Raw genomic sequence first — 15,252 nt, 5'->3', positions numbered from 1 at the left:
TTTTTTATTCAAATCAGATTAGCTTTAAAAAAGGTTATGGGACATTTTCTCCTTCTCCTAGCTGCACAAAATGAACGTTGGGGTAAAACATTTGACAACTTATTCCACAATGTTTCCTAAGTATTCCAATCTTTGAGACAAAGTGATTTACAGGGAAGCTCAACTAATAGTATATTAAACACATCAGGGGCACAAACACCATTATTTTTTGGTACTGCCAGGGAGATGGGAAAGGGGGTAAAGTGTTACATCATCAGACATTTTGGTAAATGGGAGGATTCATTTGCAACTTTTTAAACAATGTGAAAGCTTTACTGCACAAATATGTCATGTATTTATGTACTGAGCACTACGATGTTTTGGTATCACTCACCCCTCCCCCTCTCCTCCACACATATATAAATGGTTGCAACCCTGTAGAACATAAAACGATTCGCAAATATATTTTGCTATGTGGAGAAATCTGGCCATGGAAGCATTATCGAGTCAAGTCAAAGTTAAACTTGGCAATTAGGTCTCTACCAGATAAGAAAATTCACACATATCATATATCACATGATCTAGCGAGCTTGTCTGCAGTAAGCTATTTGAGCCTGGCAAATATACTATATTCATGTGCTTACAGACTAGGAGTCTGTATTCATGTGATTGCAGACTATGAGTCTGTATTCATGTGATTACAGACTATGAGTCTGTATTCATGTGATTACAGACTATGAGTCTGTATTCATGTGATTACAGACTATGAGTCTGTATTCATGTGATTGCATACTATGAGTCTATATTGTTGTGATTACAGACTATGAGTCTGTATTCATGTGATTGCATACTATGAGTCTGTATTCATGTGATTACAGACTATGAGTCTGTATTCATGTGATTACAGACTAGGAGTCTGTATTAATGTGATTACAGACTAGGAATCTGTATTCATGTGATTACAGACTAGGAGTCTGTATTCATGTGATTACAGACTAGGAGTCTGTATTCATGTGATTACAGACTAGGAGTCTGTATTCATGTGATTACAGACTAGGAGTCTATTTTCATGTGCTTACAGACTATGAGTCTCTCCAATCCCTGAGTTACTCCTCTCCAATCGTTGCTTTCCTTTTATATTGAACTTGCACAAAAAACAAAACATTAACATCACACTACAATGAACAATGTTAAATTGAGGCAAGCCCAAGGGACTACACAGGGGTTCAGAGAAGGCAAATCCTGCCCCTCCAAAAAAATTAAATAAATAAACTGAAAATAAACTGATATGTCAAAACAATTATTGGTTTGTGCTATGTACAACATGAACAGTACAAAAGTATCTCATTTGTTTATCATCTATCTGAAGCATAAACTAAGGTGTTTAAACAGGGAGGGAAAGCAAGTCCCTTGTTACTTCCCTCTTCCCTTCCCACCCCTTCACCACCAGCAAACATAAATAAAAACACACACACATCTCATGAGAAAACAAAATGAAATTTATAAAGCAAATATTGATTTGTGACATTTACTACTAGGAACTCCTTTCAAGTACAATTACCATTCTCCTCCAAAGTCTACCCTTCCCCTCCCCTTCTTCAGCAAAAACCTTCTATTAATTTGTTAAAAAAAAGTAAGTGCCAAGTAATAATCTTTTAATAACAACCTACAGTCTTTACAACTTTAAGAATAGGTTGGGAGGTCAGTTATTGAGTTACAGGCAGCCAGTCTCACAGTGCTTACTTTCTCAAGCATGTAATATTGCAAGCCAATCAATCAATCAGTCAGTCATGACAGCAGATTCGTTGCAATTGTTATTTCTGTGAACAAACTGTTCTTTCCAAGGCCTGAGCGGTTCATAACTATTGTGAAAACATCATAAGCACTGGTCTCTCTCTTTGTGTTTATCCACAATTTGATGTTGATGTTGTCAACGAGGGTGCCATGACACATCCTTCAAGCCTTGGAATTGTTTTTTCAGGGTGCTGCTGTCAGCCCAAGCAGAATCAAGGTAAGAGTTTTCATTGTCCTCTTCCAATTTCTGTGAAGAAAAAAATATTTAATATTAACTAACAGAAGAGATAATTTTTTCTACAGGGCCAGCAATCAGAGTTATCCCCACATTTTAGCTGGCTGAAAAATGAAAAACAAAACTTTTAAAAAGTCCTTTGCTGGGTGCTCCCAGACATTTCCAGTAAGCTGCATCATGACATGAATGCACTTATTATTGCTATATGTAAATATCACAACCTTTTTAAATACATTTGGAACCCCATTGAATCAATGATCAAAGACATAAAGTCAAACACTGAAGAAAACAATTGATTTTGTTGTCAGTGTGAAAAATTGACATAACAACTGTTTGCTTCAAGTTCAACTTCACATTACCTAATGTGTATAACAATTTCATTTGCAATATCACAAAACCACATTCAAAAACTACATAAATAATACGTAACTTCACAAGGAAGATTAATATTTATGTTTCTCTTACATGATCAACTGAAACAAAACTTTTGGTTACTCTAATTTTCACCTTCAAATCATTGTGTACTCTCGACCGGGTTAACCCAGGTACAAGCCCATCGTAACACAAACCTTCCATTCTTCCTGTCTCCTATAAGCATCTCGACCGGGTTAACCCAGGTACAAGCCCATCGTAACACAAACCTTCCATTCTTCCTGTCTCCTATAAGCATCTCGACCGGGTTAACCCAGGTACAAGCCCATCGTAACACAATCCTTCCATTCTTCCTGTCTCCTATAAGCATCTCGACCGGGTTAACCCAGGTACAAGCCCATCGTAACACAAACCTTCCATTCTTCCTGTCTCCTATAAGCATCTCGACCGGGTTAACCCAGGTACAAGCCCATCGTAACACAAACCTTCCATTCTTCCTGTCTCCTATAAGCATCTCGACCGGGTTAACCCAGGTACAAGCCAATCTTAACACAAACCTTCCATTCTTCCTGTCTCCTATAAGCATCTCGACCGGGTTAATCCAGGTACAAGCCCATCGTAACACAAACCTTCCATTCTTCCTGTCTCCTATAAGCATCTCGACCGGGTTAACCCAGGTACAAGCCCATCGTAACACAAACCTTCCATTCTTCCTGTCTCCTATAAGCATCTCGACCGGGTTAACCCAGGTACAAGCCAATCTTAACACAAACCTTCCATTCTTCCTGTCTCCTATAAGCATCCAGCATCATCTCTTTACGTTGCTCCTCACTGAAAACTGGCTCTCGACCCGGAGGGCCTGATCCTCTCTAAAGACAGAGATATAATCCACCAAATTGCCATGTTAACTTTAAATTTAATAATATAATGAATATAATATAAACAACTCGAAGCAAAATAAGAAAAACATATGATGACAAAATTAACATCCGAATGAGGAGCTAACTTTCTTGGCCAGAAAGTGATTCAAACACAGAAACCTCAAGATAGCAAGTTCTGTAACAAGTCCTGAGTGTGATTCATGTACTAATACTCTATATTTTAATCCAAACTTAATAGTTAATCTTAAGCAGAGAACAACCTTCTGCTTTATAGCTTATAATAGTAACTTGTAAATCCATGATAGAAATATTATGTCTCATGTTTGTAAACAGTGCAGTTTCAAAGTAAAGGTAACATAAATGATTTTGTCTCTGAATTTTGGATGTCTCAATCAGCTTTAATATAGCATGATATCACTGTTAGTTTAACCGTCTTGTTCCTTGAATGAAGAAATGTGAATGAACAAACTTTGAGAATCTATTCATAGCCCCCTTCTTGGGATGTGCTTAAGTTTTACACATATTTACCTCTGCTGACCTTTCACCTCCCATTCATTAAGAATTAGATTATTGCAGGTTTCCCTTCTTGACTTATCTCGTCTAAAAGATTTAAACATTCGACCTGTTATCCCTCGAGAACACCCTCCACCCACCCCTCCCATCCCCCCACCCTACAAGAGGGGGCAGAAGCTTTCAGAAGTCAGCAGGAGGTATCCACTGATTAAAGTGTGAGATCAATCTATGCTGTCCTCCTTGAGAGTTGTGTTTACAAGCAAGAATCAGTTTCAAGCCCATCACAGGTACACACACATCCATAAAAAAAAAAAAATTGAAAGCATTGGTTTCCTTGAGAAGGAACCACCACAAAAACAGAGATATTTCCATTAGCTGTGGTGTTTTTTTGAAATTTACCTTATGCAACTTGACTATCAGCTTAGTTTTCTCATTTTTGCCGACATACTGTTCAAGTTTTTTGTCCGATTGTAATTCCTTTCCGGAAAACCAGATTGACGTTGTGGAATCTTCCAAGACTTGGAGACTTGCCTGTGGAATAATGTGAAACCTGATTGGTTATGCTAAGCTGACTTGGAGACTTGCCTGTGGAACAATATGAAACATGATTGGTTATGCTAAGCTGACTTGGAGACTTGCCTGTGGAACAATGTGAAACATGATTGGTTATGCTAAGCTGACTTGGAGACTTGCCTGTGGAACAATGTGAAACCTGACTGTAAAAATCCAGGAACACAACATCTACAGATTTCTGCCTATTTAGTGAGCTTGTTACATCTTCCATAAACTCAAGGATATTAGTGAGACAAGACCTTTTTTACAAAAGCCATGTTGGGACTCTCTGATCAAAGACTGACTGTTGAACAATGTGAAACCTGATTGGTTATGCCAAACTGACTTGGAGACTTGCATGCGGAACAATGTGAAACCTGATTGGTTATGCCAAACTGACTTGGAGACTTGCATGTGGAACAATGTGAAACCTGATTGGTTGTGCTAAGCTTTGGAATGTTCACCTTCATTGTAACAAATCCTAGCATTACAATGTACAGACTGGATTTGTATGATGGTGTGGCATGTTATGTAATGTTTTATTATGATGTAAAAATTAATAAACAAGTATCAAACAATGCAAACTGTAAGAAGAAGATCACAAATCTTTAGATGGGAAACCTGGATAAATTAGATCTCAACTCCTCCATCTTAACTCAAAATGTGCATATTTGAATGGAACAAAGTTGTACTGCCCTGTGATGTCATCTTGGTAAAGTTTACACAAAATCACTTTTGTTTTTGCCTTAAATTATAGTTGTATGTTAAATCTTTGCTTAAAATAAAACATTTTTTAAAAATGATGTTTAGCGAATGTAATCTGAACATAACACAAAGGAAAGGCGACTCCTCTCCAAGGTTGTAGATATCTTCGTTAACTTAACACAAATCACAAAATATGTTTCTGTACAAACCAACATGCTACCTGGATGTGGATTAACCTATTGGGAAATTTTGCAGGATTATTAAAAAGAAATACTTAACCCGTAGCCAATCTTGAAAAATATATGCTACTCCTATTGTTGGTCAAGCATTACCATTCTGTACTGTTACCTGTGTTCCAGCAAGTTCTTCCTTATCTTCAAATTCCATACATATGGGGTCATAAGGGGGTAACCCCATGGGGTAAACAATGGTGACAGCCCCCCTTAGTTGATCCACTGCCTCCTTTAGCATGTCCTGAGTTATGCACACATTGGCCTTGATTTGGTCCTGGTGGAAGAAGGTAAAGGTTCAATACAACAGTAACTACCAGTTGCATTACAAACAAAATCAGGTTTCAATCGTATTGTTTACAACATTAAGAAACAATTTTTTAAAGTGGACATTCCTGCAAAAAAAATTGAAAAGATCAAAACCAAAGTTGTGTTTCGTACACAGTATCATCTTTTCTATCTTTATTTGGCCGTCCATATATTTTGAACCTGAATCTTCCCTGTAGCAACAGGCCAATATAAAAGGATATCTTAGACAAGTTCACACCAACTACTACATTTAAAGTCCAATGCTTTTAATCATCAGTGTCCTGCAACTACCTACACTACCTTTGAAACGATCTTCTTAGCCTCACTCATGGTCTTCCTAAGGACTTCTTTCATTTTATCATTTGGAGCTGAAGATAAAAATAGAAAATTCTCATTAGCAAATTTCCTTATAATTTTAATCTGCCAAATGTATGCATTCACAACTAGTCAGAACCAGAAGTAGAGAATTAGCAACACAGACATTCACAATTTAATTTGACAACAAAACCCTTAGAGTGCTTGATAAAACCTCTTTAAAATGGTCTGCCAATTTCAAATCAGTTCCTCTTTGGGATGTTTATTCAGTTTATTTCTCATGCTATAGGTAATGTATGTGATATTTCTAACTATTAAATGCTTAAGATTTTGGATGAGAATTTTAAACTCTGAATAAATGGGTTCTGCAGCCTGGCAACTATATCAGGACATGTATCAAGATGAAAGTGTAATTAATTGGCTCTTTAAACAGAAATAGATTTGGCAGGTATCTGACACTTTGGAATTTGTATGGTTTAGTAGCAGATCAAAGGAACATACTGTACATTACTGCAGAAAAACTAAATTACTCAAGAAACGCACACACAAACATAAAACCTGAACCAAACAGAACAGAAAGAATAAGAATGAAAAAGAAGCCCATTCTCCAGGAAAGCTGGGTGTCAAGCAGTGTGCATTTAAGCATAACAGTTGACTCGGCAGAAGAAATCACAACAAATGTTAGCAACTAATACAAAGAACCATCATTATATTCCAGGAAATGTTTGACATAACTCACAAGAACAGTTAAGTTGTATGACTTTGAAAAAGCTACAGTAGATCTCTTTGTGAAGAATAGATTTGACCTAAAATTCTGGTCTGTATCCAGATTTCTCACCACATCCATTCCGTCTGCCTACTTCATCCTTGCAGTCCACTGAACCTCCACTGGGTTTGCATGCCTCTCCACATTCATCCTTCAATTTCAGATCCACAATCTGTTCATCTGTCAGGCCCTGCATATTTGGAGGAAGGCTGACTCCATGATCTGACAACTCACTGATCTCTGGTAGAGTGAAGAAACAAGTAAAAATAGTCATTGGCCAAAAAATTCTGTTGTAATTCCATCCGGATACCTTGATTTACAAGAAAATAAAGTTTGTATTTGCTAGCTTAACCACTGCATGTTTGATTGAATTTGTGGGCTAGGTACAATACTGGACAGTTATATGAAAGAAAAGATACCTGAAAACATTACATGCTACTTTAGTCCCATAGACATTACATCGGGAATGATAAACAAAGGTGTGGAATTCAAAGGTATGCATATTCTGAAACAGTCAATCACTATACTGTACATTCAATTTGAAGGACACAACATTTTCTGTATTTTGATAAATGATTTATTAAACTGTGTTATATTTAGGTGCTTCAAAGAACTCTCATTTCACGTTTGAATAAGAGATAGCTTGTCAAGTTACAAGACAATGAAGACATTATCAAAAAAGAAGTAACTAGTAAATGAACAATGGAGAACCGTCTATGAAATAATAAACAAATTTGGAAAACATCAAAGAAATGTTTGGCTAGAATGGGATTTGAAACAGGGTAACCCTGAGGTGTATTGTAATCCTGAGGTTGGTTTGATTACCCTATTAGTCCCCCATTCCCACCCTCCATAGAAAAAAGAAATTTAAAAAAAGAAGGTGTCATAAGGTCAGCCAACAAATGAGTGAGGGTAACCGAGGCAGTCCACTCAGGCACTATACCAATCTAGCAATAGAACACCTAAGTTTATTGCAAAGATCGACTAGTGTAGAGTAGCTAAGTCTACTGCTGATGTGTATATAAAAGCACATTTAATGACACACTATTTACCTTCAATTGAAAACCTACAAATATAATAAATCATGGACGTAGTTAATTACATATATTGATAGATAACTATTTAATTAATCCAGACAAAATAAGGGAGTTTCCATACCTGCACACAGTCTCTCTATTTTTAATCTACCATTATGTATTGCAACCAGGTCTTTAATGACGCTAGATGTGACTGTACTGACGGTTGTCTCGTATAGAAAGTGACTTTCATCTCCTCGTTTTACAACCAACTTAACCATGTTATGTGAGATCTGTAAAGTGACAAAGAAGAGTTACCTCTATATGGAAACAGCAAGATAACAAGTTGCAATAACTAGATTAGTTTTACATTCAACTTGGATCAGCCTTCCGCATTTACAGCAACTTCTCATTGAATATCCTCTCTACCAGTTTTGGATATTTTATCAGGCTACTAAATTCACCCTGCTTTGGCTAACAACAGTAAAAACATAACACAGAAACCAAGCAAGTGAACACAGGAATATATAAGCTTACCATGTATGTGAATCACCAAACAAACTTATTCCCAACAACATGGTACCATTCCTTTGTAGAAGAAAATCATTTCCTTACTATACCAATTATTTATCACCCATTTCTATGTATTTTTAAAAGTTAAACTTAGGTAGGCCTAATCATTATTTGCTCCAAATTTCAATATACTAGATATTGACAATAATGCTCAAAGTAGTTTCTTGGATCCTCTGACCTGCAATATAATGTTTTGTGAAGTTTCCATATGAGTGACCGTAAATAGAACATGTTGCTCAAGTGTGACTTTACAGAAACCATCAAACAAGCAGTTGTACTACATACAGTATATTGTAGGCTTCATAATTGACGCACCCCCGTAATTGACGCATCTTCAATTATTACTAGCAACGATACAGCAGGCCACCTAAACTTTTTACAATCAAGTAGAATTACATATTTCATGAGTTTAATCCATTTCAGCTATTTGCTGACCAAATTGTGTTATTTTTTAAGCTTTTAACACCCTCCCCCCAGTTTTGCACGTTTTTTGGGCATTTGGAAATCTTACACCCTAAAAATAACCAACATTAGCTCAATATGATAACACTTCTCTCTGGGACCTGACCTGTCTGAGCTTAGAGGCTCAGAGCATAGCAAACAGCATCTAAAGTCAATGGATGTATACTAAGGCCTACACTACAGTTAGCTTATCGACGGATGTGTCAATTTAGGGGTATGAAAGAACTTGACACGGCAGACATTTTGTGGTCAAATTCTGCTCAATTGTACGGTGCATAAGCACAGAACCTTAAATATTTTGAGATCATAACATTTCTGAGGAACTACACATGAAAAACACATACAGTTGAGTGATTTGGATTTTTCCTTGATAGACATCGTTGATCAAATCCTTAAGTGCGTCAATTATGAGCCCACCATGCTATATTCTCTCGCGAAACTGAGCCCCTCCGTTACAGGACATAGCCTAGCAGTATGGTAGTCTTTGAGTAAATTAGTTTGCTAGGCCTAAACAGATTTTTATCATATAACATGTTCAAGTTAAATATTCATGTACTTAGAACAGCAATTTGAGAAGCTTTTGCTAGCAAACTAGATCAAATCATTTGGCCTAAATGTACCTGTTCGTCGTGTCCACGCGAGTCAAAATATATGATAATCTGTGCGCTGACTTTGGAGCCACTGTACGTTGCTTCTTACATATACTGTTTTTGGAACGAAGTACATATTCAGTCGTTTGCAGTTAGCAATGGAAGTCACGAGGACCTATTTATTTACACTTTTTCTATAAAAACACTGCTCAAAAATATTTTATTGCCATTTTATAATGTCTTAATTCCATCAGCCCCCCCCCCAAAAAAATAGGTAAATCGGTGGAATGTCATATTTCTAACCTAATAGTAACAGCATGAGCCCGCTATTACCATGGAAACCGTGTACACAATATAGTTGTACTGTTTACACTGAAATGTAGCCTAGCACAAGTCAAGATCAAAGGAAAATACAGTAGGCTGCGGTGTAAGCAACGAAGTATGGATTTTTTTTGCTATTTACAAAATCGTTAATTCTGTTAGTCAGATACATTTGCTGATACCGAAATGGCCCTCCACGTCACTACCGATGTCGGAAAGCCTGGTCGGCGGGGTAAGTTATAGGATTTAGAATTCATTGATTTGTAGTACCATAGGCCTAGAACAGAATTTAATTTAAGTTCTCATATTCTGCTCGATGGTTAGTACCCTAGGCTAATTGTCTAACGTTACACCACAGTTAAGTAAGGCTAGTACTGGTAGTGGTAGTACTGCAGTTTAAATTTATTGATACTAGGCCCAACATAAACTAAGCCAGGCTTACACTTTAACTTGTATGATGCCCTAGTAAATTCAACCTTAATTCATTGAAATTTGAAGGACTTTGTTTTAAGGGTTCTAGGCCTAGGCTAGGTCACACTAAAATGGAGGTAACATTAAAAAGGTATGCTACAAAAGGTTGGGTAAAAGTAGATGGTGTTCGTTTTCATGGTACCTCAATAGAAAACTAAACTAATTCACCATAAACATTATTGTTAATGTAAGAATATGACAACTGTGACTTATTTGCTAAACCTTATGATTTCACTTTATTGCTCTTTGTTGACACTCTTTTTAACATCACATTATCTTTAGAGAGAGAAAAGACACATTTTGTGGAGAGGAGGGGTGTGTATGTGGAAGGAAAACGAGGAAGAAGGTTCATATCCAACATGGTATTGGTGAACAACCAGAGTGGAGCCCCCATGCAAGACAGATAGACATCAAGCATTCAGAGTGAGAATTTGATGTAGTTTCCTTCATTAAAAGCATTTTTAAACTTCCAAAGTTGAAGATGTGAATCTAAATGAAGCAAAGTAAATTAAAGTAGTGAATAGCCTATGGCTGATAGTATTCTGAATTTCATAAAGTCATTGCAGAAACACATCACACCAAATTTTGCAGAACTGTAGAAGATTAATGATATAATATTGAGGATTTCTAAATTGCAGACATATCCACTGATAATGGTGCTCAAGGGGTTTCACAATATTACTCTGGTCAACAATAACTAGGCAACATAGAGACAATCCCTCCATATGGCAGCAGCTAAACAGCACCCAGCTGACAGTTTTATATCACAGGTCTTGCTATTTGATAACTTCTAACAGCTCTGCTTTATAATTTTTTCTTCTATGGTTTTGCAGGAAAGGTCAGCTTGATTGGGTCTCAAGAGTCCAAAGAATTCCAGAAAAAATTGAGAGTGGACCAAGTGAAGAGGTCTCATTACCAAGAATACGATGCTTTCCTGGTGAGTTAAGTAGAGTATGCCACTTAAAGAAACCATTCAAGAGAAGCAAATAGGACTTTGGTGCTTAGGATGTCATTTCAACAATTATTTTGAACATGTTCGTCACCTTGAAGCTGTTGGTACCAACCGTATCAAATATATTAATAGAAAATTTAAAAAATTATTTTGTTTTTAATTCATCTCATCTAGCAATTTCAGGGGTCATTTGGTGTCCCATTAAAATCCTATATATATATTAGATACAATTCCTTTCACATTTATCTCTCCCCCCCCCTGTTGACATTACAAAATACCAGGTTTGCCATGAATCATCGCTATATAAAAAGTAGACACTTTTTAGAAATGTTTCTCTGAAACGCCTTTTATTATTTGACTGGAAAATGTTCGCACAAATTTTTGTCTTCTTTTTCATTGAGCTGCTGTAGAGAACTTATAGTTTTCATATTTTAAATCCCTTTCTTTGAAAAGGAAAATACCAGCAGTCAGAGGCTGAATGGACATTTTATCCAGAGGGTTTTAAACACGGGAAAAAGTGTAGGTTTGAAGTCCAGAGGTTGAAAAATGCAATTTCTTTAGCAAACAATACAAGCAGTCAAGAAATTAGTCATTTCATGCGCTTTGGAAACAAGAGAAAATGTGAGTTTTTAACCATTTGATTTGAATTTGAATGTAGACTTGTAGTTCTTATACCAAAAGTAAATGGATCTGGTGATATCACTACCCTGTATGAAGAGGGAAAAATAATCCTTAAGTCAAATGTATGCATGCAAGCATTGACAATAACTCACCAATTTCTAGTTTAACACAAACAAAGGAAATGTAATAACTGGTGTTCTTTTCTTTATTTTTTGTTCTGATTTCTACGTGACAGTTTCTTCTTATTGGGAAAGACGAGGCAAAATACCTTGTGCTGCTCTCGGTGACAAAAGTTATCAAGTTCCGGAGTATTCCCAAAACTTCCACAACTTTGGATCAACTCGACCAGTAGTTTGCTTTGGGTGAGTATCGATTGTCACCAAAAATTAATTTTATTGGTTTCATAAATTACAATACTTCTGATCTGCACAGTTTATCATATGTAAAATGTAATATTTTGCCAAGAATTATTTTACTGTCAAATTGCTTTCATTGAATAGTAACATTTTAACTGTATGTTTGAGAATTCTTTTAAACTGTTCCCCCATTCAAATTGACTTGACTGTTTAAATGTTATCATTTTGGTGGACAATACATGAAGTTCATGTAGTTTTTCTGTATCTATTCCTGTTCAAAGTACATAAAATGTGTGGAATACTCAAATAAAGAACAATCAAGGATAATGTTATTTCCATTAATATTGGTCATTTCTTGTTGTAAATATCATACATAGCTTTGAGCAAAATTTTGAGAATTTATTATGCTTTGTAGTTATGTTTTAAAATTGTGTAAAAGTAAGAGGGCCCAATGCTTCAATCCTAGCAGGATCTTCTTCAGAGGCTGAAAGACAAGTTACAGTAACAGAAGGGACAAATAAAAGCACAGAATACAGACAGGTTAATGAACAGGGTGAACATCAGGCCCTCTTACTTCTACACATTCTCTTACACAGGCTCTTTGGTGGATAAGCATTTTGCTAAAACTTTTGTTTATTTTGATATTTTTAAATTGAAAACACTTAAACTTATTTTATCTTTTATCCATTAAACTATTTCATATTACATCGCAGAGGTGCACAGAGGATTAAGCCAGATACCTTTGTACCGTTACAACCATCAACATTTGTTCACAGGTATAGTTTCCTATAAATATTTGTTCTCTTCATGTCTTTGTATTCTGTTAACACAGTGTTAATGAGGAAAGCAGCATGCTTAAGTACCATTTTTGCTTAAATTGCCAATGAGCAAGTGGGGCACAGTGGATCATGGGGCACAGTGAATCACTTCAAATAACTTTAAACAACAGAATATAAATTTTTTGTAACACCATCTAATTTAGCATCACATCAAAGCCTATAACTCATAGAAATAATTACCAGAGTGGCTGCAGTACCAGAAAAGTTGGGAAGCATTGATTGGTTTTCATTGTCTAATGTAAATTTTTGCTGCTCATTATCCAAGCCTGTTATAGCACAAGTTGAAATTGGGGCCTTCAGTTATAGCATCATTTAATGGAGTATTTTGGTAACAAACTTTAGACCATGTGTTAGGCCAGGGGTCAGCCTAGTTTTACAGTTTGATGGCAATTCATGTGCAAAACCATGGTGGGGCACAATAGATCGGGGCACAGTGGATCACTGCGACCACTGATGCACCTTTTCCCTGTTGATCTTTCGATTTATGCAAATCATTTGAGGTAGATATCAAATCAAATGTAAGAATTAAAAGAAGGCTATGGTCTCAATGTTTTGATGTTAGGCCTATATTAGTATTCATTGCAGACTTCTAGTGTTCTTACTACTATCAATTTTCTTGCTGCCTTTAAGATCACCTTTAGCTCTCTTATTTTCCCTGATGATCTTTTAACATATCCAAATCAGTTGAGGTAAATATCGAAAACTAAAGTTGTATCTTTAAAAGTAGACTATGGTTTCAATGTTTGGATTTTAGTCTTACATTTATATTCATAGTTGAGTTTTAATGTGCTTATTACTCTTGCTGCCATTTAAATCACCGTGAGCCCTCTTATTTCCTTGTTGATCTATTGATATATGCAAATCAGTAGAGGAAGATATTGAAAACATTTCAAATTTTTAAAAGTAGGCTATGGTTTCACTGTTTTGATGTTAGGCCATATATAGTTGATATTTTTGTGTGCTATTACTATTTTCTTGTTGCCTTTTAAATAATCTTGAGCTCTTAACATTTTCAGTGTTTGTATTCAACAAAAAAAGTTTGCTAAGATGTTCTTGGCTTTCTTTTCTAATGATTCACTGTACCCCATGGGGTGATTCACTCTGCCCTGGGTATGGGGCACAGTGGATTAATTTTTGAAATGTATTAATTATTCAATAACTGATTAATACATTTTAAATGTTAAAGTTATGTTGTATTTTATGATAGTAATAGACAATTGCCATTTTATCCATGTCAAAATGTAATTATATATATCAAGGAGAGAAGGATAACTGGCACCTAAAAAAATACCATCCACTGTGCCCCACCTTCTCCTCTTTAGTACATTTGAGAGAATGAGGTAATTAAGTACAAGTAAAAATATATTACAGAACAATATAATAAAAAAAAAGAATTAAACCAGTATCGCAAGCAGTTTTAAGGTACCATTATTTCATCTATATACAGTAAAGCTATTTACTGTTTTACCAGAGACTTTCAATTACAGTTCACTGCCATTGAAGATTGGGCACCAATGTTAGTTCCATTTTTGCAGAAACTGTCGATAGAGTACAATATATCTCATCTCCATCATATAACATGTAAGGATAAGATAAGAAATACTAGAATAACATATATTACAGTCTAACATAAATAATAAAACATATCTAAACATATCACAAGTAGGATTAAGTTCCTGTCATTTCATTTCAAATAAATTTATCTAAGTCTGTTTTAACAGAAACTTATGAATCTTAATCCTAAATATGTTCTTTTTTCCCCTGAAAATAGTGACTGTTACAAGTTTAGAGAGAGAAGAAGAAAGGCACAAGAGGATGTTGATCATGTTGCTGGCTTAGAGGAGTGGCATCCGGCAGCAATGCTTATTCCTCCAGTGGTATGGGAGGACGGCAGAAAGATTGTCCCTACCACATGACTTTCTACACTCACCTACGGATGATGGCTTTGTTGTCTTATGAGAAGTTTCTGATACAAGTTCTTCCTCTAAATTCCACTTCTTGCCATTTCTTAGTTTTATTTTTTTTTTCTAGTAAAAACAAAGATACTTTTTAAAGCAGTCAAAAATATGAAATTGGAAAAATTTATTTTTTATAAATTGTATTTCTGTTTAAGCAAAACAGGGAAGCAGAGCAATAAATTCAATAATAAAAGTATGCTGTACTCTTTCTATTCCTTATAATGAAGAGAGTGGTGTGGGGGTAGGGGAGTTGTGGGGGTAGGGGAGTTGTGGGGGTAGTTGAGTTTTGTGGGGGTAGGGGAGATGTGGGGGTAGGTGAGTTGTGGGGAGGGTAGGTGAGTTTCGGGGAGGGTAGGTGGGATGGGATGTGAGGGAATTTACAGGAAGTAATCTGATAATAATTACCCTAATACCATATTGTTTTGTTGATAAATTTTGTGTC

The 15,252-nt window shown here is 35.9% G+C and overlaps 2 protein-coding genes across 4 annotated transcripts in view; one reads left to right on the top strand and one right to left on the bottom strand.

Annotated features, from left to right (window-relative positions):
- Nucleotides 1-1,704: 1,704 nt before the first annotated feature.
- The window catches only part of LOC139963268 (cilia- and flagella-associated protein 298-A-like), a 16,117-nt gene continuing 2,569 nt past the window's right edge, over nucleotides 1,705-15,252 (bottom strand). The window contains exons 2-9 of one of the 3 annotated variants that reach the window (XM_071963916.1): nucleotides 14,783-14,879; nucleotides 7,810-7,960; nucleotides 6,724-6,891; nucleotides 5,871-5,938; nucleotides 5,380-5,538; nucleotides 4,174-4,305; nucleotides 3,154-3,249; nucleotides 1,705-2,020 (exon numbers count right to left, since the gene is read on the bottom strand). In XM_071963916.1, coding sequence (XP_071820017.1) covers nucleotides 1,910-2,020; nucleotides 3,154-3,249; nucleotides 4,174-4,305; nucleotides 5,380-5,538; nucleotides 5,871-5,938; nucleotides 6,724-6,891; nucleotides 7,810-7,948 — 873 coding nt within the window. In that variant the 5' untranslated portion in view covers nucleotides 7,949-7,960; nucleotides 14,783-14,879 and the 3' untranslated portion in view covers nucleotides 1,705-1,909. Of the gene's footprint in view, nucleotides 2,021-3,153; nucleotides 3,250-4,173; nucleotides 4,306-5,379; nucleotides 5,539-5,870; nucleotides 5,939-6,723; nucleotides 6,892-7,809; nucleotides 7,961-9,322; nucleotides 9,471-14,782; nucleotides 14,880-15,252 lie in introns of those variants that run through there. The other 2 variants (XM_071963915.1, XM_071963917.1) reach the window with 2 other exon arrangements.
- Nucleotides 9,629-15,078, top strand: LOC139963270 (spermatogenesis-associated serine-rich protein 1-like). The gene is given in 8 exon segments (XM_071963918.1): nucleotides 9,629-9,845; nucleotides 10,367-10,434; nucleotides 10,437-10,507; nucleotides 10,918-11,021; nucleotides 11,490-11,657; nucleotides 11,893-12,019; nucleotides 12,727-12,789; nucleotides 14,624-15,078. Coding segments are annotated over 8 exon segments (792 nt in total). The 5' UTR covers nucleotides 9,629-9,799; the 3' UTR covers nucleotides 14,769-15,078.

The sequence above is a fragment of the Apostichopus japonicus genome, chromosome 21, assembly GCF_037975245.1.
Source record: "Apostichopus japonicus isolate 1M-3 chromosome 21, ASM3797524v1, whole genome shotgun sequence".
NCBI classification, from domain to species: Eukaryota; Metazoa; Echinodermata; class Holothuroidea; order Aspidochirotida; family Stichopodidae; genus Apostichopus; species Apostichopus japonicus.
Note: the sequence above shows the minus strand (reverse complement) of the source record. Positions and strands in the feature narration are given on the sequence as shown.